Source organism: Apium graveolens, chromosome 5 (assembly GCF_009905375.1).
Source record: "Apium graveolens cultivar Ventura chromosome 5, ASM990537v1, whole genome shotgun sequence".
Lineage (NCBI taxonomy): Eukaryota > Viridiplantae > Streptophyta > Magnoliopsida > Apiales > Apiaceae > Apium > Apium graveolens.
This window is the reverse complement of record NC_133651.1, coordinates 11,630,033-11,649,794: the sequence shown is the minus strand read 5'-3', so window position 1 is coordinate 11,649,794 and position 19,762 is coordinate 11,630,033. Positions and strand designations below refer to the sequence as shown.

Genomic DNA, 19,762 nt, shown 5'->3' with positions numbered 1-19,762 from the left:
CCTTTGATTTCTTAACCGACATCATCATGGCCTTGCCATTTCCGCCGAAACTCCACGGTCCAAAAGCCTTCTTAACGAACTTCCAGCAACTGAAATAAAGCACATATAAAGCCACATTAGCGGATATATACAAAGAGAAAGAAAGGGGAAGGGAGAACTCAAAAGAGCAAATAATAAAAATCTAACGATTATGCTCTTCAAGAAACTTAGAGTCCTTTAAATCATTATGCGTAAAAACGGGTCTCGACCCCTGAAAGCTATCGAGATACTCAATATCATACTTATCAAGACTGTTCAAATACTCGACCGTCGACTGTGTTACTTTACGACAAGGCCTTACAAACTCTAAATCCTTACCACCGACGTAAACCCACTTAGGATGATATCCTGAGTTAGAGGATTTCACACTTACAATCTTGGGTCGCTTACTCTGGGTATCGAAATAAACCTGACCGTTATGATATCGAACACAATAAATTGAAAAAAACAGTTTTAGAGAAGGAATCCTCTTTTTCTCGTTACACAAAGCTATAAAACCACTAATCTGAGCTACTGAGTTAGGTGACAACTGGGCGACCCCACATCCTATAGCCTCGTACATAGCTAGGTGAAAGGGGTGCATAGGGAGTCGAAGACCATACTCAAACATAATTAAGGGGATATCGTGCGTACCAAATTCCGGCATAACCCACATCCGCTCTTCGGGGGTCGGGATACGTAATCTATACCCGTTTTTTAAATCAACCCAAGATCCTAATTTCGTCATATTTAACCTATGATTAGTAAAGTGACTTATATAATCAAGGCTGCTACCCTGGGGAAACTCAAGACGACCAAGTTCTAAGCTCTCGCGAAGAACCCTCTCTCTATATTCCAAGGTGCGAGGACTGAGTGGCGGAGATTCCTTCGATGCTACCTTGACACCAGAGAAGAGCTCGTCTTCATTCATAAAGTCGAAGGATTTACACGAATTTAAGTTGGGAATCTCCAGGTTATCTAAGTTTATGGCAGATTCTTTGTCGCCCTCATCTAAAAGTCGCTTTTCAGGATTGCGAAAGGGGTTAGACGAAGCAGAGTTTGGGTTAGCCATATAATTGAAAAAGAAACCACAAAATTTTTGAAGCGGACAATCAAGACTCAAAGACGAAGAATGCAAATCAAGAACCTGAATCTAAAATGTTAAAGATTTAATCAAAACAAAATGTTAAGTTGCAGAAGACTTACAGAAGAAGTAGAGACGCCGGAGAGAAGATACAATCCTTTTAAAAACAATGTAGCACCTGTTTGATAAAAGACAAGGAAGCTGAAAAGACTTCTCATATTTAAATCAATACATATTGTATTACTATCATTACATACCTCTTTTTTTAACTACTTATATAACTAAAAGGTGATAACAAAATAATAAAAAAGAGGTATGAGCAAAAAAAAACAAACAAAAGTTTTTTTTTAACATTTTTTATCTTTTGGTTTACATTTCAGTTTTTACGGGTCATAATCCAGAACTTTAGTAGCAAATCTAAAGATATTACAATAATGTTTGCGGAGGACAAATGTTGGGTCCAAGAATAAAAAAGGAGGAAGAAAGATCATTGATAGGGGATTTAATTTATAATCTTGTAATAAAAGCCCAATAAAGGCCTAATTGTAAAGGGAAAAGCCCGTTAAGGGTCCCCTATAAATAGAGACTAATTGTCTTACATAAGGGGGTTGGAAAAATAAGTATCAACAAAACAGTGTTGTTCCTCACTTAAATATGACTCAAATCTAGGGTCATCAGAAACTATTCATATCAAATAAAAAATAAAAATGACATAAATGTAAACTAAAAAAATTCTTTTCTTTTTCTTTAAGAATTGTGGAGCAAACATAAAATTTTTACAAGTCCTTTTTTCATGTTTATTACGATAAACATTGCTTATTCAATTTGCAATTCTTTTTTCCTATTATTTACGGGGTTATACTTAAATTAAAATAAAATTACGTAAGGAATTGTATGTACAATTGAAATAATGAAAAGAGTTTAGGCAAGAGAAATTGAACTTAAAATTTAATTTTTAATTTTTTTTGTTTAATGTTAAAACTTAAAATTCTATTTATCTATTTTTATCGAGCATCCGTCAACAATGATAATAAAAAAATTTAATTTTTTGAGATACCAATTAAGAACTTATTTATTATCGTCCCGTGTTACGGGTTCGATACTTTCTCATTCCAAAATTTGTTAGAATAAATTTCGAGGCAAAATTCGCTTTTTTATCTCCTTTTTTGCTTAAGTATGTTTTTTTTTTTATCTTAAATAGTATTCTAAAAATCCCCAATTTAACCAATTAATCACTTGTAAAGTACCCGATGGATTCGAATTTTGAAATCCAATTAATCTTTATAAATTTTTCTTAATTGGAGATTTGGAGTATATATAATTATTTATTAAAATTAAAATAGCATCCTCCAAATCTCAAGTCGCAACAACTTGACTGTGCGGGACTGAGAGCAGCGAATTTTGTTTATTTAAAATTCTTTCAAAAAGAGGAAGACAGTAAGAAGAAGACAGATAGAGACATACACAGCGGGGTGCGTATCCATCTCTACATCCCTCAGTCGAAAAAGAGAAGAAGGAGAGAGATGGCAAAAGCGGGTGGAATAACAAACGCGGTGAACGTGGGAATAGCAGTACAAGCCGATTGGGAGAATCGTGAATTCATCTCCCACATCTCTCTCAATGTCCGTCGCTTATTCGATTTCCTCATCCAATTTGGTACTCTCTCTCTCTCTCTCTGTACTCAATGATCCGCTTCTGCTTCTGATTATTCGTTAATTAATTTACTCAATTATGTACTCAATTCACTGTTACATGCTTTGATCTAACTCCAGACTGCAATTATTTTGTGAGATTGATGAATGTGTTTGAATCTCAACTCTTCTTTATATTGTATATTCTGCTTGTACATTTATTTTTAGTTAAAATGAAGCTTACATTTAGTGGTTCGGAACAAACATGTGCTTTGGAACTTTGGTAAATTATTAAATTAAAATATCTTACAGTTTACTTGTCCTCTTTCAGAGGCTACTACAAAGAGCAAATTGGCATCATTAAATGAGAAACTTGACACACTCGAACGTCGCCTAGAATTGCTTGAAGTTCAAGTTGGAGCAGCTACGGCCAATCCGTCTCTATTCACCACATGAGTATACTGGCTATTGGCTTTTGCTTACGTGTAAGCATCCATTATATCTATGCACAAATATCAATTTTCTGTAATCTTCCTGTTATTATATAACTGTATGTGTATCTTATGCTTTTGTGAATCTATGTTATCTAGTCAAGAACAGATGCAAAGTTGTTGTGCTTAACATATACACATATCGGACTAGCATATTGTTGTTAGTTATTGTTTCTTACTATATTGTTGTTAGTTATTGTTTCTTACAATATATCCCATATATATTTCGTGAATGAGTCATCGAGTGATTTAGAGTGTTGAAGATAGATTGATTTGTTTCCTTTAATTAGTTTTGGTAGTAGATATTTACAGGGCTTAGTTTTATTAGGAAATTACTTGGCTCCCAAGTAATTAATAAGCTATATAAACTCTTGTAATTCTTTTTAGAGTTAATTGCATTTTGCAACCCCTACTTTTCATTAAATAAGAAAACTAATTACTTACTTTCAAAAATACAGTTTGCAACCCTAACTTTCGACATCAAATACAATATGCATCCCTTTAACCATTTTATTAAAAATATTTATATTGTGGAGGGTAAAATTGAAATTCAGCAAAATATTTAAATAATAATTTTAAATTTTTTTAAATTAAACTAAAATTTAGAATTTCAAATTATAAAAATAATATTAATGTCAATTATATTTTATTTTACTCATTATAATTTTTAAAATTTTAAAATATTGATATATTTAGAAACTTTATGATTATATATATAAACATATATTTTGCTTGATAGATATATTTTAAATATTTAGCAATATGATTAATTTAGAGTATTACTGATAGAAAATAGCTATAATTTTTTTCATGTAAAAAATGCATTAAAATAAATATTTTAATTGATTTGAAATTTTAGTTATTAATATTAAAATCTCAATTTCAATTTTATAACCGCAAGGGATGAAAGTTATAGTTGATATTGAAAGTTAAGGGTTGCAAACTGTGTTTTGCAAAGTAGATATACTGTTTTGATTTTAAATGAAAGGCGGGGGTTGCAAAGTGCAATTAACTCTTCTTTTTAATTGGGTAAAGTTGAAATGTTGAATTATGAATTAAATCTGCGAACTGATTCTTTGTGAAAATAGGCATTTATCCCTTGCTTTACCCCTTTCCTAACCCTTGTCCTACATCATCAAGATCTTTGGTCATACCCATATCTCACTTGCTCATCTTTGGGACACTTCCATCTATAGCATAATTTTACGATTTGTCTTTGAAAGCTGTTATGGTGCGTGATTCATTAGGTATTTCCATTTACTTGTCCATTTTTTTTAACAAGCTTGATTTAATAATCAATTTGGATCAGACATGGTTCGAGTATTCAAATCATTTATTATCTACATCCTCTCTATTTTTGTTATTCGGCCTATGTGTATTTCTTCTTCCTTCTTTTCACAACTACCCTTCTTTTAGAATGCATATATCATATCCATCAGAATCATTAAAAGCATCCCTATTTGAACAATGTATTATTTTTAAGAATATTAGCAATGGTTTTTTACTTATAATCGAGCCATGACGGCAGTTAAAATGATGAAGTACAACATTTTTTAAAGAGAATGAAGAGAGCTCGTTTTGTTTGCCAAAAAATATATGTTTTTTTTTCTGGGAAAATGTTTCTTGAGTAAATGAATTTCTGGAAAATGATAGATAGTAAATTATTTTTTCAGAATGATTTTCGGGAAAAATATTATCCGTCGTTTGTTTATCATGGAAAAATTATGGAGAAGTGTTCAATTTGGAAAATGTTTTCCTCTTCTGTAAAGGGAAAGTAATTTTAAGAAACTCATAACATTTTTGAAAGAAATTTCCTCATTTGGAAGATTTTTTATTTTTCCAAAACCAAAAAAGCTTATCATAATCATGAAAATATTTTCCAGAAATCAAGCAAGTGCAAAAAATTAGAAAATTAGGAACAAATATTTTAAAAGCAAAACAAGTGCCGGAAATTTATATAAATCTTCCTGAAATTTTTTCGTGAAAACAAAGGTCTTCAGTTTCAATTAATTGTTGTTCCCCATAACACTATTTAAGTACTTTCATATTCCTTGTAAGGTTACAAACTACTCCCTCCGTCCTTTTCAATTGTTTACATTTTTTAGAGAGTGTCCGACACGCATTTTAAGGTGCATATAAAGTATAGTTCTTTAATTTTTTTTACAATTTTGTTTTTCTGAATAAAAATAAAAACATTCAACTATTATTCAGAAAAAGAAAATTGTAAAAATAAGTTACATAACTATACTTTTTATGCACCTTAAAATGCGTGTCGGACACTTCTTCAAAAATGTAAACAATTGGAAGGGAATTGGAAGGGACTGAGGGAGTAATATTTATTTCAGATTGATTTTAAATTTCATTATTTCAGTCATCATCTAATTATTCTTCAAGAATTAAATATGATACATTTCTTTCCTTTTTTGGATTGGTATAAGTAAGAAGATATTACAATGACAGCCTTCATTTTCTTCTATGCTGAGTATAGAAGGTTGACATTATGAGGCTTTTGCGTGCTGCACTTGATTTATCAGCTTGATTAGATCTTACAATTATCATTGCATTGTGAATTTCTGTCAGTGATGAGTGACCAAGATAAACAAATGAACTCATAATATGTCAAACTTATATCCATAGAAATGACACATATACTTTTTGGGTTGGGAATACTAAGTGGACATACTTTACCAAGCCCTTATACAAGAGTGAGGAAATTTATCTTTCTCTATGTCATTATCTTGGTTGTGGAGGAGCAGGTTGTGAAAGGATGGGTGAAGTTTCTGTTTCTGTTGGAGTTGGAGTGGGTGGAATAACAATCGTTCTTTCTATGGAGAAGCGATAGGATCCTCCCAGGCTATCCATGGACTTGAGATATTCAGATGCATTATTCTCTATAATCAAAGCATCTTCTAACTCGCGTACAATGTCAACCATGCTTGGTCGGTATGCAGAGAAAGTCTCTATACAATGCAATGCTACCTCTACAACTCTCCACATAGCTTCTGCATGATAAGCTCCCTTTATGTTAGGATCAACTATTTCATCAATTCTTGAGTTCCGTATATAAGGTTTTGCCTGTATTGGACATAGGTGTTGGATTAAGACATAAAAATAAAATAAAATCTAATTCAGTTAGAATAACCAAAGTCACTAAATTCTCCATAGTGGCACCACCCTAAATCTAACTGTAACTGTATATTATTATAAATCCATCCACCTATTAGTAGAACTCTTAATATATTGACCATAGTATGTAGCTTACCATAGTTAAATCTGCTAATAGATAACTGTTCATACAAGCAGTACATAATTAATATATACGCTTCGTTGCCCTTTTGTAGATAGTCAAATGTTCTGTCTACCACAATATCAGGGTGGTTCTCATTGGCTTATCTAGTCATATCATATTATTACTATGACACACTTTCTTTCTAGCACGGACACTTCTGTTACAGATTGTTTCTGGACATATCTCACATTGTTTATACTTGCCCATTTGTACTTGGAATGGGTACTTCATTTTATTGAAAGGGAAGATCATGGTGTCATGAACTTATATTGAGTTGATAATAAGTTTTCAATTATTTATAAGCAACAAACAGATTTTAAATAATATCAGATCTTACCCATTCAACTAAGCTCCACTCGCTGCGTGGCCTTTGCACGTTGAGAGGTTCTCTTCCACTTATAATCTCGAGTAGGACAACCCCAAAGCTAAAGACATCACTTTTTGCTGTCAAATGTTGAGTTGAATAGTACCTGAAAAGTGAAAATTGTGATGTTCGATGAGTTCACAAGCAAGAATGACAAGGGTTGAGCCGTTGAGCCGTTGAGCCAACCGCATTAATGTAATACGGACCAGGGTTCATTTATCACCAGACTTCTTGCCCTATAATTATCATATGCATGGTCATAGTATGTAAAAACTAGCCTGCATTCTAGGGTCCTAATAACTTTTAGAATATAGTAGAATGCGTAATCACACTATAGCTTTGCATATCATTTTTTGGCAAACACAGTATTGGAATATTGGTTGCATATTATGATGTCAGTAAATTATAATATGCTTACTCCGGATCCAAGTATCCAGCTGTTCCCCTTACTTCTAGGGAAGCAGCACTATCCCCTTCTTGAGGAGCATATTTTGAGAAGCCAAAGTCTGCTACTTTGGCGTTCATGCTCTGATCCATTAGTATGTTACTTGATTTTACATCTCTGTGTATTACACATCGGCCCGAAAACGTGTGAAGATAAGTCAGACCTGAACAATGAAACTATCATTACACATTCAGAGATATATAGTTACAGGATGGAAATGCATGAAATAATACTGGTTTTAACTTTTAAATATATTATGAAGTCGAGTAACTGGCGATCCACATTTCATATGAATAAATTATTTTACTAAAAGAGAAATCAGTGAAGTCTTGAAGCCTAAGAACGTACAACCACACATCTAATTGAAAGTATTAAAATTTCAAACAACTCGAGTTTTTTAATATCACTGCCGATCATGACTTATTATTGGTTATGCAAATATAACTTCTAATCATTTTGTTTCTGAGCTGGATTTATTATTGTTATTTTATTTTTTGTTAACTTAATTTAGCACAAAATAGTGAAAAATTATATAATCAAAATATGTGTAACTTGCCTCGAGCAGCTCCTAAAGCAATGGAAAGCCTAGTTGGCCAATCTAGAGTTTTGCGTCTAGCTGCTTCCCCTGTTATAAGAATAATGAAACAAATCCATAAAAATATGTGATGATAAAGAAAATATTGGAGAAAAACTTTAGTGAGAAGTACCATAAAGACGATCTTGTAGGGAGCCGTTGGACATAAATGGATAAACAAGAATTTGTTGGTCCTTCTCGTAACAACAGCCAAGAAGTGGTACCAGATTGTCGTGTCGAATGGCTGACAGAAGGTTCAGCTGTAGAGAACATTCTTAATGATGGTCACTTATTTGTATATGTCAACATTAATCATTCAGTGAAACTTGGACATGGCTCTTACGTTACGCTCAAATATCTGTTCTATATAATCTTGTTTTGACAGATTTATATACGCTTAAAGACCTCTTACCTCATTATTGAATTCACGAGTCCCCTGGGTTGAAGTTGCTGAGCGAACCTTTACCGCCACTTCTTGCCCATCTGTTAGAGTACCACGGTAAACAGATCCAAAACCACCTTCACCTATCAAAATTTTATACCGCTGAGTAGCAGCTTCTATGTTCTCAAGGCTAAAATTCTGAATGTTTATTGATCTCACAGAAATATCATCCATGCTTCGTATTGAATAGATTGCATCTGCATTTAGAAAATATTGTGTAAGTTATCTTTTCAAAGTGGCGGAATTATATTCATGACCTTTGTCATGGGGGGGGGGGGAGGGGGTTGCCTTGACCACTAGGTTAAACCCTCATAGTCAGGAAAAAAGAAGACTTTTTGAAACTGCCTACTCCACGCCTGGAAAGTTGGTTTAGATACTATCACTTCCTTGTTCCATTCCTCGTCACTTGGTTGCATTAAATTTCTTATGCAGTGTATAAAGAGGACATGTTGAAACTGCCTACTTCCCGTCACTAGGTTGCTAATCTGATATTAATATATTATGAATCTAACATGTAGAAATATTTGTTTACGCACTCTTTGTCAAAGGATGTCCTCCATCAAATTTTCCTCTTGTCATCACCTTTTTCTTGACAAGGCAGTAGCAAAACACTCCAGCTGCTACGAAAAAAAGTAGTCCACCTGTAACAGTGCCTATGACAATACCTTTTGACTTGGTTGATGATCTTTGACGATGACATGTTCCATTACTGAAAGGAAAACATATAACATTGTAAGGTCTGTACCTTCTTTCTCTGCCTTACCCTTTGTACTGCAAATGTTCTTAAAATTCATAAGAATCAAATTCATACTCTGTGTCAAGTTTTGATCTGTTAAGGGTTTCAGGGAGCTCCCTGCTCATATGCTGATTGCAGCCAAATGAACTATAGAAAAACCAAGAAGTGAATTAGACAACCAGCGCAGGATTATTATTTTAAGAAAAACAGCCAGCTAAAAATTAGACGGTTAATCTAGGCTTGTTATTGAACGCCCGGTAACAGATTGTCTACATAGTAGTCAACTGAAGTAGGAACGTTTCTTGATTGATTATGCGCCTTAAAGGTAATTATATATACTTACAATGTGGTTAATTGCCGCAGTGAAGCAAGTGATTCTGGAACCTTTCCCATGAGATTGTTGTGGCTGAGATCCCTAAAAGATTATCATATCCATGGAAATATTGTCAGTTCTATTTAGGCAGACTGTATTAAGGATAAAAACATATATGAATAATTCGTCGACTCTAATAGATGAAGAGATGTGTACACTGAGGTCAAAATAGACGAAGCTGGAAATGCTGGGACAACACTGCTGAATCTGTTGTTGCTCATGTTTCTAGATTACAGGAAAATAGTAATCAACAAAAATCCAGTGTATGAGAAATTACAATTGAATCTCAAACTCAAGAGCGACCCAATAAATAAAATCTTTGTAAAATCATACAGTTCCCTCAGGTGGCGCATTTTTGTGACACTGGGAGGAAGTGATCCTTGAAGATTTTGAAAAGAAAGATTCCTGCGGATTGAAGTTTATACATGAATGCAGGCTAAAAGGAATGAAGAAAAAAACAAAAAAATATAACAACCATGAAGTAGAATAAACATACAACTTGGTGATGACTGAAGAACCATTAATTGATGTACAAAACAGGCCATCCCATGGAAGGGGTAGGCATGGGTCTCCATACCAGCTTCTCAATACTTTGTTATCTTGATTGTCTACTAATAAATCATTCTTCACATCCACTATGGTGTCCACTGATAAAAAAAAGAGATCGATTAGGTTAAGAGCCTTCTACATTGTCCGGTAACTGGTATCATCACTTAGTATACTTGTTACTGTCTTCTAGGTTCTCTCTAAAATCATATTAACTAAATATGTAAGGAGTTCTATGAACTTACAATCTTCTTGTGTGGTCCCCTGAAGCTGGGTTCGAACCTGCATAATCTCATAAGCATTACAAATTGGCCCTAACTGGGAGCCATTTGTTTTGAGAAGTGTCAAATTTAGAACCCCGTTAGCCTTGAAGTTTAAATCAACTACTCTATGATTGTAACCAACACTCAAGATGTCAACCTCTTGTCGCTTCTCGTTGTTAATGTATATGTCGATCACTCGTTGCCCAGCTTGTACAGACTCGTTGTGCTCAAAAAAGTAAATGTAAAGATTGTATGTGTAATACCCTGTGTCCAGATTATTATGCAGGAATTCCAAGCGCTCTGGATGGGTTATAGCTGTTTCTAGTACTTGGGTAGGAGGTAGTAATGTGCTAGTAGGGGTGATGACTATGTTGAGCAGAGATGACTGTGTGACATCACTGGAATGAAGTTGATCTGGTTGTGGTCTCCAAATTCTATCATATGGATCATATGGATACCTGAAATTTTGTGATTAAATTGAAATTATGTAAGTTTTGATACTATTTGTATCTGTTATAAATGTAGCTCAATCGTCAATATAGAAGGAATGTCACATTTTCTTGAGTATAAGTTTGCTTACTGGTGTATATTACACTGCAGTTTACTGCTGTATATAATAGTAACCTTTTAAAGATATCTGATGAAACAAGTATATTAGCCATTAGATTTTTTTGTTAAGTAGTGTTTTCCCTAATATTAATTTGGTTTACATTCTATCTTTTTTAGCTCTATACAATCCAGTCTTTTGAAGAAGTGCTTCTCTTAAAATTATGATAAATAGTAGTAGTAGTAGTAACAATAACAATAACAATAATAACAACAACAATAATAATAATGATAATAATAATAATAATAATAATAATAATAGTAATAGTAATATTAATAGTAATAATAATAGTAATTATAATTAAAATAATTATAATTGTTATGGTAATTTGATTATTTAGCCAAGTAATGGGTTTTATGATGAAAAATAAAAGATAATAATAATAATTAAGATAATTATAATTTTTATGGTAATTTGATAATTTAGCCAAGTAATGGTTTTATAATGAAACATAAAAGCTTGTGAAGATGGTCCTTATGATGTTTGAGGTAAAATAAAGCACAACATTTATGGAGATGCCATGTTGCTTGAAAATGTAGAGTTGTGGTGAATTAGTATGATTTATGCGTACTCTGGTAATATATAGTAATTGTGGTGAATTAGTATGATTTATGCGTACTCTGGTAACATGTAGTAATTTTGTTGGGTTTATCTGTTTTTCATTATATAGCATTGTTTTCTTGCTTGCTGTTAATATCAATTTAGTAAATTGATTTCAATCTTAGTACGCATACCTGATACCCCTTCCTGTATTTCCAACATCGATTCTATCTACAAGTTTGAGAACAGTTGAAGCTTTCGCTTTCAGATAATTTGAAGCTAAAGGCCTCAGCTCAAGTTTTGACAGGTAAGGATCTCCGTGTTCTTTTAGTAAGCAAAAGTTCATATAATCCATAGTAGTTCTGAAAACTCCTTCCACTACAGCATCATTTGATGAGTTCACTTGAGCTATAGATGTTATATCAATTAGTACATCAAAGATATTGCTCTGAGGTGTTCTCTGCAGATCTCCGGCTGTGAATGTACCTCTTAGTAGATAGTCTTGATCCTTCCTTGTTGTCAAGTTATAACACCACTTTTTGGCAAAGCTTGAGTTAAAAATTCGAGTTTTAGCATGAACTGTGGAATTTTTAATCTGTTGAGTAATTCCTTGACAAGTTCGTTTATCTGGGTACCAGTTGTCATCTGTAATCCAACTAAGATTAGTAGTTGACTCGGTAAAATTTGTATCTGCACAGCACTGTATACTCCTGAAATCTGCAGAGCAGTACATTGTGTTAAATAACAGTTGGCATGGCATTAATCAAGGTGGATTATTACTACTTGGCAAAAAAAGGGTAGATCATTACTAGTAATTTGACAGATTACTAATAATACTAAATATGTGTCTGTCCGGATCTTTAATTCTTTTTTTGTCCCCCAAGAAGTGAGATCTGTTCTCTCCTGTCTCCTCTTCCCTAGATTTAGACATTAGATCTATGACTCTAGTTGGTTCGGTTTTGGTATGGTGAAGTTAGCAGTGAATGTTAAATTATTTAGTTTTAATTTTTAAGCAGTATATGCAGAGTTTGCATTGTCAATAGATGGACTTTGCATTTCCAAGTGTTTGCTCAGTTGGGGTTATGGTCATTGTATATATCAAGCAAGATCTAAATTCTTTAAAGTTGACTATCAGATGAGACTGTACTATCTAAAGAGCAAATAATGTTTTTATAGTATTGTGTTGATCTTTACCCAGTGAATGTTTTGCATAGTAAGTAGATTTTCTAACATTACTAATATTACAATTGTGTGATGATTTATGAAGCAAATCTTACTTCAGAGACCTATGAGAAGATTTTCATGTTTGATACATGTAAATAGATATGAAAATTGTACCTTCTTGGGCATAAGTTGTCTGAAGAAGTATAAGGATGCAAAGGGTAGAACAGGTAAGCACTTCTCTTGTCCAGTAATCTGAACTGCCCATCGTCTCCTTATCAGGAACACGAACCCCATCTGATCTTCATGGAACTAGTCTTATCTGTTGACAATCATAGTAGACCTCAAACTTTCTTTTTGACACCCGTTTCTCGCTTATGATGAACTCGACATTTTTCAGATTTTGGAGGAAGGGGGGAGGGGGAGGGGGGGGGGGAGTGAATCCTTGATTTATGAATACTGGGACTGCAGGAATAGATCAGTTGGAAGAAATTGAGTAGAACCTTCTTAAAAAAACAACGAAGAGGTTAAAGGGAGAGTTCTGGAGCAAATTTCAGTTTGACTTGAATAGTTATAATCTGCAGAACTGGTAGGAAATGATGGTAGATGGATTCAGAATAATACAGATTAATATCGTGAATGTTATTCAATTAAATAAGCTAATACTTATAGTTTATTTTAGTAGTGTAGCTGGGATGTACATTTTACACTACTAAAACAATTTTCTGTAAAATAATAGAGAAGGCAAGGGCAGCCTCTTGTCTTGGTCTCTCATTTTGTCTGTTGCCTTTGAAGTTTGAACAATGCGTCATGAAAGTGAAGTTTGCCTTCTGAGTTATAAAATACTAAAACTGATATTATGGTGGTCATTATTTGATTGATAACGTCGTTATAGCAGTGGGTGCAAGTTGATAGCATAAGACAATTAGTATGAGTTGGGAATGCTAATTATCCTGGTAAGTATTTGAATAAACCATGTATTACAGGTTGCTGATTCCCCAGTGTGAAACTTGGTCAATCTTGTGTGTTTTAAAATGGAATTTATTGGCTTCAGTCATTAGTTGCTATTGTTATTGTAGAAACAAAAATATAGGTTTTCATTACACCTGTGGAATTATGCGGATGAAGTCATAAAAATAAACATTACAGTGGTGTTGCAATTAAAGGGAGAAAACATGTACTCTTATATTGCAACTATATTTCTCTATTTAACTTTCATCTCTATATGGCTGCTGATTGAAATTATTTTCAGCTCTGACTGTAAGTGAAAATTGGCGATAAAGAGTCGTAACTAATGTATAAGACTCTCGTATGGGAAGTAACTAGTACACTGCGTTGATGTAGGATTGGGATTGTTTTCTTTTTCTTTCTCAAGGACTTGGGGGGAACATATAAGTCTCATAAAATTTGAAATAATTTATTAGATGTAGCTGTCCAATAATTGGATAAAATATTGTATGTTTTTTTAAATATAATTTTGGTCAAGACCCGGGTTCTTACGTTTGGTACTAAACGTGCAATTCGGTTTGGCTTATGACTTGCTTTTTCATAATAATTTACAGTCAAATTAAATATTGGAAGTTCTTAGGAATATCCCAAATTAGGTTTTTGGATAGTCAACTGCGCATCATTTATAATAGTTGTTATTTTAGTTGCTTGATATATATTGATTTAAAAATAAAATAGGCATGCGTTTCTCCCATAAAGATGCTAAATCATATTAGATTGGCAATTCTTTGTTTATAAAAGTAGGGCCGAAAATGAATCCGAGTAATTCGGGTTCGAATCCAGATTCAACTCGTTAATAACGAATATAATTCGTATTCGTATAGAAAACAAGCGGATTTGAATCCTATTTTAAAATTTGAACGAATATCGAGTCGAATTTTACTATCATAATATTCATTCATATTTATATAGAGTAGTTCGAATAATTTCATAGTACTTAAATATGTATGTAATAAAGATATTCGATTCGATTTCGTTAATTATGTTCATAATATATATTACATGTCATGTATATATATTAAAACTATATAATATAAAATGATCACATTTTAGTTTTATACTTATTTATTCGAGTATTCTTAATTTTTTAGTATTATTTTAGACGAATTCGAATCCGAATATATAAAAACGCGTAATTCGGTACATAATCGAGTAGAACCAAATCATATACTTTATTCGAATTCCAATAATTTTAATTCGAATCCGGACCGATTTTGAACGAGTATTATAAATTCGAGTCGAATCTGACCTTACTATTGTTCGTACATATTCGACTTGTTTTCACCCCTAATAAAAAATATACTAATTTCACACAATGAGATGCGGTTATAAAAGTAAATTTAAAAAATACGATTAAATTATACGAATTGTTATATTAACTTGGAGGAGCTTATACTTTTATAGGTAATTGTTTTTCCCTCTCTTTTAATGAAATTAGGTGATAGGTTATAATTTGATAATAAAAATAAAAAATATTTAGGGAGTTTTAAGGATTTTTAGTTTTTACTACAGTTTTTAAGGAAACTTTTTCAAAAAAATTGAAGAGGGGTATTTTCTGAAATGAAAACTAAAAAAAAACTTGAAAACACAATTTTCTAATTAATAACTACTTTTGAACATTGTGGAAAACAACTTTGGAGTATTTTCTTATTTTAAAAAACTGAATATGAATAATGTATACTGTAAATCTATTATATACACCAACATTCTAATCAAGATTTGATATCTGAGTCAATTTGAGGTTGGTGCTATTCGGTGCCCGATTCCCGAACTCTAACTCACTTTTCGAATTCGACTTGATTTTTTGGAGGAGGATTATATTGCTGCTTTATCCCTTATCATGAAGGAGAATTGTTATGGGTAATAGGGAATTTGAATATTTTTCATCATATTAAATTTTATATAGTTTTATTGTATGTTTAATAAAATTAATTTTAGTTAGTTAGATGAATAAATATGTTTTAAATTTAATATCAAATTTTAAATAGCAATTTAAATTTAAATATATTTTTAATATAATATAATATTAAAATACTTACATTTAATCATATTCTATTTTTAAATTTAATAATTTAATATATATTTTTAAATTTCTTTTTCACTTTGTGAATCCGAAAAATACCCCTAACTTCGAACATGACGGCTTTACTCCCAATTAGGGGTGAAATCGAGCCGAGCCGAGCCGAGCCGAGCCGAGCCAAATACTGTTAGGCTCGGCTTGAGCTTGATTAAAATAGTTCGGGCTCGAGTTCGAGTTCGATCGAGCCTTTAATATTGTTAAATTGATAATTTATGTGAATAGGACAGGATATAAGCCATATAATTGATAATTTATGTGAATCATTTTTGAATACATTAATATTGTTAATGTTAATACAACACTTCATATAAAAAAACTCGTTTAAAATTTGCAATATATATAATTATCAAATTAAATACAAATATATTGTTAATATAATAATACATACTACTACATTTTACAATAAATAAACATAAAAAGTTAAATTGTGTTATCGATATAAAACTAGTTATAGACTATAATTTGAAAATATCCAATTATTTAAAAATAAAAAATTAATACTAATAATATATATCAAATAAATATGAGGAATTTATAAAAACATTTTATATTTTGTTAGGTCACACAACACTATAGAAGGGGGTTGAAAATAGTGTTTATACAATCAAATCGATTTAGAACACAAGTATGTAACAGTAATCAAGTTTATTTAATATAATAAGCTCTGTTACAAAGTAGGTTAAATTACTCTCTCGATGAACAATATCACTAAGAGTTAAGAACTGTTAGGTTATAATGAATAATGTTCTCGTGAATGATAACACTTATAGTGTAAACCCTAAGCTGTGTTTATATAGTACACATTTACAAGATATCTTCTAATTGATATTAAATATAATTCTGTCTCCTAAAATATATCAATCAGATATTATTTTTTACAAGTCTTCTAGTTGTCCAACTCTTCATGCATATCTTCTTTTGTTTTAGTCCAGATCCTCTCATGTAAATCAGCTGCATTCCTTATCTGAAATACCCACACTTAAGTCCTGATATAAATCCTGACGGCCTTAAGTTCTGATATAAGTTCTGATATAAGTTCTGACTTCAGTAAGTTCTGATTTCCAGTAAGTCCTGATAAGTCTTGATATTAAGTTCTGAAACTAAACACAACAGATTAGACATGACATCACAAATATATCTAACAATCTCCCCCAACTTGTAATTTATGAAAAATATACAAGTTAATAGATTTGATGATGTCAAAAACATTTAAGTACAAATGCAATTAGAGTTTATTTAGACAACTAACTACAACTTACAGTCCTTACAGCTTTTACCAATTTTACTGAGTCAATCTGAATCCAAAGTGATTCTTGACAAAGTTTGATATCAGCTTCTCTTCTGCATTTCTCAGGACTTGAGCTAATGTAGCCTTGACTTGCTTCATTTCTTCATCTTGACTTCCAATCTGGTAGACTGCAGTCCTAAGTGCCGAGATGTGATTTCTTTCTAATCCATCACCAAGTCTGATTACCCTTGGATGATATGAGTCTTCATTATAGCACAAACATTTCTCTTTCAGAATAACCTCAAGTTTATCAGAATTTTTCTTCATTGGAATTTCACTTCCATCATCTTCAACTATCTTTGGAATAAATTCTGCAACCCTTGATCCAGAGATTCTGGCTTTATCCCTTATAGTCTTCATGATGAAATTTGACCATCTTCTGGTAATCTCAGACTTTATCTCCAAAAGATAAAGAAAGAATTGAAGTTTTTTCAGATATTTGTTCAACACATCTTATTCTGACATTCTGTATGTTCTTCCATCTTTAAGAAATAGAATCAGCTTTTCTTTGACATTACTTTTATCATGAGCATCCAGTACCACTTGAACAGATATAACCTTGCCAAGGTGTTTCTGTGTAACTTCCTCAAGTGGTTTGTTAGTTAATAAAAATGGATCTCTGATAATTACTTCAACTCATGTTTTGATCTTGGCTTCTTCGGAACCTAATCCAGCTCTGTCTCTTGCTTCTCTGGCTTTCAATCCAACAGTCATGAAATCAGATAGAAGTTGACTTTTTTTAGGATTTGATGGATTAACTTTTTTCCATAAGAGTTTCCTCTTATTAGTAACTGTCATCTTGTTCAAATCAACTTGAGCTCTATCAGAGGTTGATGTCTTGATGACTTGTTCAGAATTTGTAACTGCTTCCTTATTTTCTTGAGTAAATAGCTTCTCAGAATTTGATAAACTCTGAGCTTTCTTTCAGTTTCTTCCTTCTCTTCAAAGATTCAACTTCCTCTTCTATCAGAGTATCATCATCATGCATTGTAGCTTGATAGGCAGGATCTATTAGAACTGAAGGAATTTTCTTCTTCTGAATCTTTGTTGGTTCATCAACCTTTTCTTTCCCTTTTGCTTTGGGATCAATCTCAACTTGTGATCTTGTCTTGGGCTTTAAAGCCTCAGAACTTGATTTTTCCTTGATCACAATGCCTTTCACCTTAGGCCTTGGAGGTTTCTTTGCATTAGAAGTTTTAGATTTAAGATTTATCTTCTCAGCTACAAATCTAGCTTCTTCCTCCTTTAGAGTCTCTAAATCCATTCCAGGATTATGTTTGAGAAACAATCTTTTAGCAATTTCTTCATCAAGTGTCTAAATTTTGGGATCCTTATAGTAGACAGTAGTCTCCCTTCCCTTAAGCTTCAGAGTTTGTAAGAACTTCTGAGAGTCTTGACTTCCAGACTGAATCAGAATATCAGGCTTTGTCATCATACTTTGATCATCAGAACTTGCTTTCAGAACTTGAGCATTCACAGCTTCAGAACTTGTATTCTTCTGTGTAAAAGATTTGCTAGAATCAGAAATTAGTTTCTGTGAAGAAACTTTGTTGCTTTGTTTTCCTTGACCTTGACCCTTGCTAGGGTTTCCCTGGTCATCTTCTTTATCATCCTTCTTCTTCAGTACTTGACTAGTTGAGCATTTGAACTTAACTACATTCTCCCCCTTTTTGGCATCATCTGATAGGAGTAGAGAGAGAAGAAGTTCCACTGAAGACTGGATTTCATTCAGTTGAGTCTGTTGAGCAGCTTGATTTTGTAGGACCTCATCCAATTGGGCCTGCTGCTTTTCTTGAGATTGCTCAATAGCTTCAACTTTATCTTGAATAGGTCTGATAAACCTCTTCTTGTCTAGTTTGATCTCCATGTCCAGCTTATCAGCTTTTTCCAGAAGTTTATCAATATTTTCATGAGTATGTGAGTGTAGACCTTGAAGACTTTTAGTACTGAGAGCTGTGACTTTAAGTTGAGCTTTGAAATCAGAATTTGTCAACAACTCATTAGCTTTTGCAATATGATCTGACAGAACTTTTGATCTGGGAATGAAGTCAGATTCATTCCACTTCTTGGTCCATTCAACTCCTCTGTGAGTTTCCTCCCAAGGAACAAGGGCATCTTCTTCAACAAACTTTTTAAGCAGTGCCTCATTTCCAAAAATTGGAGCATTTACTGGAGCACTGTCTCCAGAACTCGAGTGAATCTTATCATCTTCTGACAGCACTAAAGTGTGTGTTACTGAAGGTGATTTTGGTACAACTTCATCTGTTTCCACATCCAGAAATGGTGTGGTAGGAACTTCAGCATTTAGTGGAGAAACATGTGGAGTTGTCTCCTTTGCTTGTGCTTCCAGATACAAGACAGTTGGTATGTTCAGCCTGTGAATATCAATTTTGGGACTTAATCCTGAATCTTCAACTGTAACAGTTTCTTTGATTGGAGAGACATGAGGTGTGATCAATGTATCTTGAACAATGTCTTCAGCTTGAGGTGGAGGTGGCAAAGCTTCAATCACTATTGGTTTTGATGAGATCAGAGATTCCTGATCCCCTTCCTCAACTTCTTCATATTGAGCTTGTGTAATTTTCACACACACTCTCTTCTTCTTTGATCTTCTGGATGATGGAGGAGTTTCTTGAGCAGCATCAGAACTTGAAGTTCTTTTCCTTTTTTAAAATACCAGAACCCTCAGCTTCATTCTCCTTCTTAGGAGTTACCTCTTCAGCTGTTACCTCCTTCTGAAAAAATTCTTTTTCAGCTTCTATTATCACAGGTTCTGATGCATGAACCTGGACTTGCTCATCTTCATCTGATTCATCCCTCAG

General features: G+C 32.9%; 2 protein-coding genes across 3 annotated transcripts; one reads left to right on the top strand and one right to left on the bottom strand.

Moving 5' to 3' along the window:
* Nucleotides 1-2,463: 2,463 nt before the first annotated feature.
* On the top strand, nucleotides 2,464-10,669 carry LOC141723387 (protein BRICK 1). Of its 2 annotated transcripts, XM_074525171.1 has the most exons (3): nucleotides 2,464-2,758; nucleotides 3,065-3,218; nucleotides 10,531-10,669. In XM_074525171.1, the coding sequence occupies exons 1-2, from the start codon at nucleotides 2,626-2,628 to the stop codon at nucleotides 3,187-3,189; spliced, it is 258 nt and encodes an 85-aa protein (XP_074381272.1). In that variant the 5' UTR covers nucleotides 2,464-2,625; the 3' UTR covers nucleotides 3,190-3,218; nucleotides 10,531-10,669. The 2 variants fall into 2 exon arrangements, with proteins under 2 accessions (XP_074381272.1, XP_074381271.1); XM_074525170.1 differs by lacking the exon at nucleotides 10,531-10,669 and having other exon boundaries at nucleotides 2,466-2,758; nucleotides 3,065-3,405.
* On the bottom strand, nucleotides 5,559-13,283 carry LOC141723386 (nodulation receptor kinase-like). Its single transcript, XM_074525169.1, has 15 exons — nucleotides 12,742-13,283; nucleotides 11,598-12,120; nucleotides 10,239-10,714; nucleotides 9,944-10,094; nucleotides 9,781-9,852; nucleotides 9,604-9,672; nucleotides 9,418-9,489; nucleotides 9,150-9,221; nucleotides 8,875-9,047; nucleotides 8,309-8,535; nucleotides 8,030-8,156; nucleotides 7,879-7,947; nucleotides 7,296-7,485; nucleotides 6,851-6,983; nucleotides 5,559-6,299 (listed from the first exon to the last, which is right to left on the bottom strand). Exons 1-15 carry the CDS (start codon nucleotides 12,830-12,832, stop codon nucleotides 5,958-5,960), a joined length of 2,787 nt encoding a protein of 928 aa, XP_074381270.1. The 5' UTR covers nucleotides 12,833-13,283; the 3' UTR covers nucleotides 5,559-5,957.
* Nucleotides 13,284-19,762: the final 6,479 nt, after the last annotated feature.

Coding starts and splice junctions, on each gene's coding strand:
- LOC141723386 (XM_074525169.1), bottom strand. CDS start 12,832: ATGGGCAGTTCAGATTACTGGACAAGAGAAGTGCTTACCTGTTCTACC. Junction 10,715..11,597: donor AATACAGGAAGGGGTATCAG/GTATGCGTACTA, acceptor ACAAAATTTCAG/GTATCCATATGATCCATATG. Junction 7,948..8,029: donor CCTACAAGATCGTCTTTATG/GTACTTCTCACT, acceptor TTCTTATAACAG/GGGAAGCAGCTAGACGCAAA.
- LOC141723387 (XM_074525171.1), top strand. CDS start 2,626: ATGGCAAAAGCGGGTGGAATAACAAACGCGGTGAACGTGGGAATAGCA. Junction 2,759..3,064: donor CGATTTCCTCATCCAATTTG/GTACTCTCTCTC, acceptor GTCCTCTTTCAG/AGGCTACTACAAAGAGCAAA.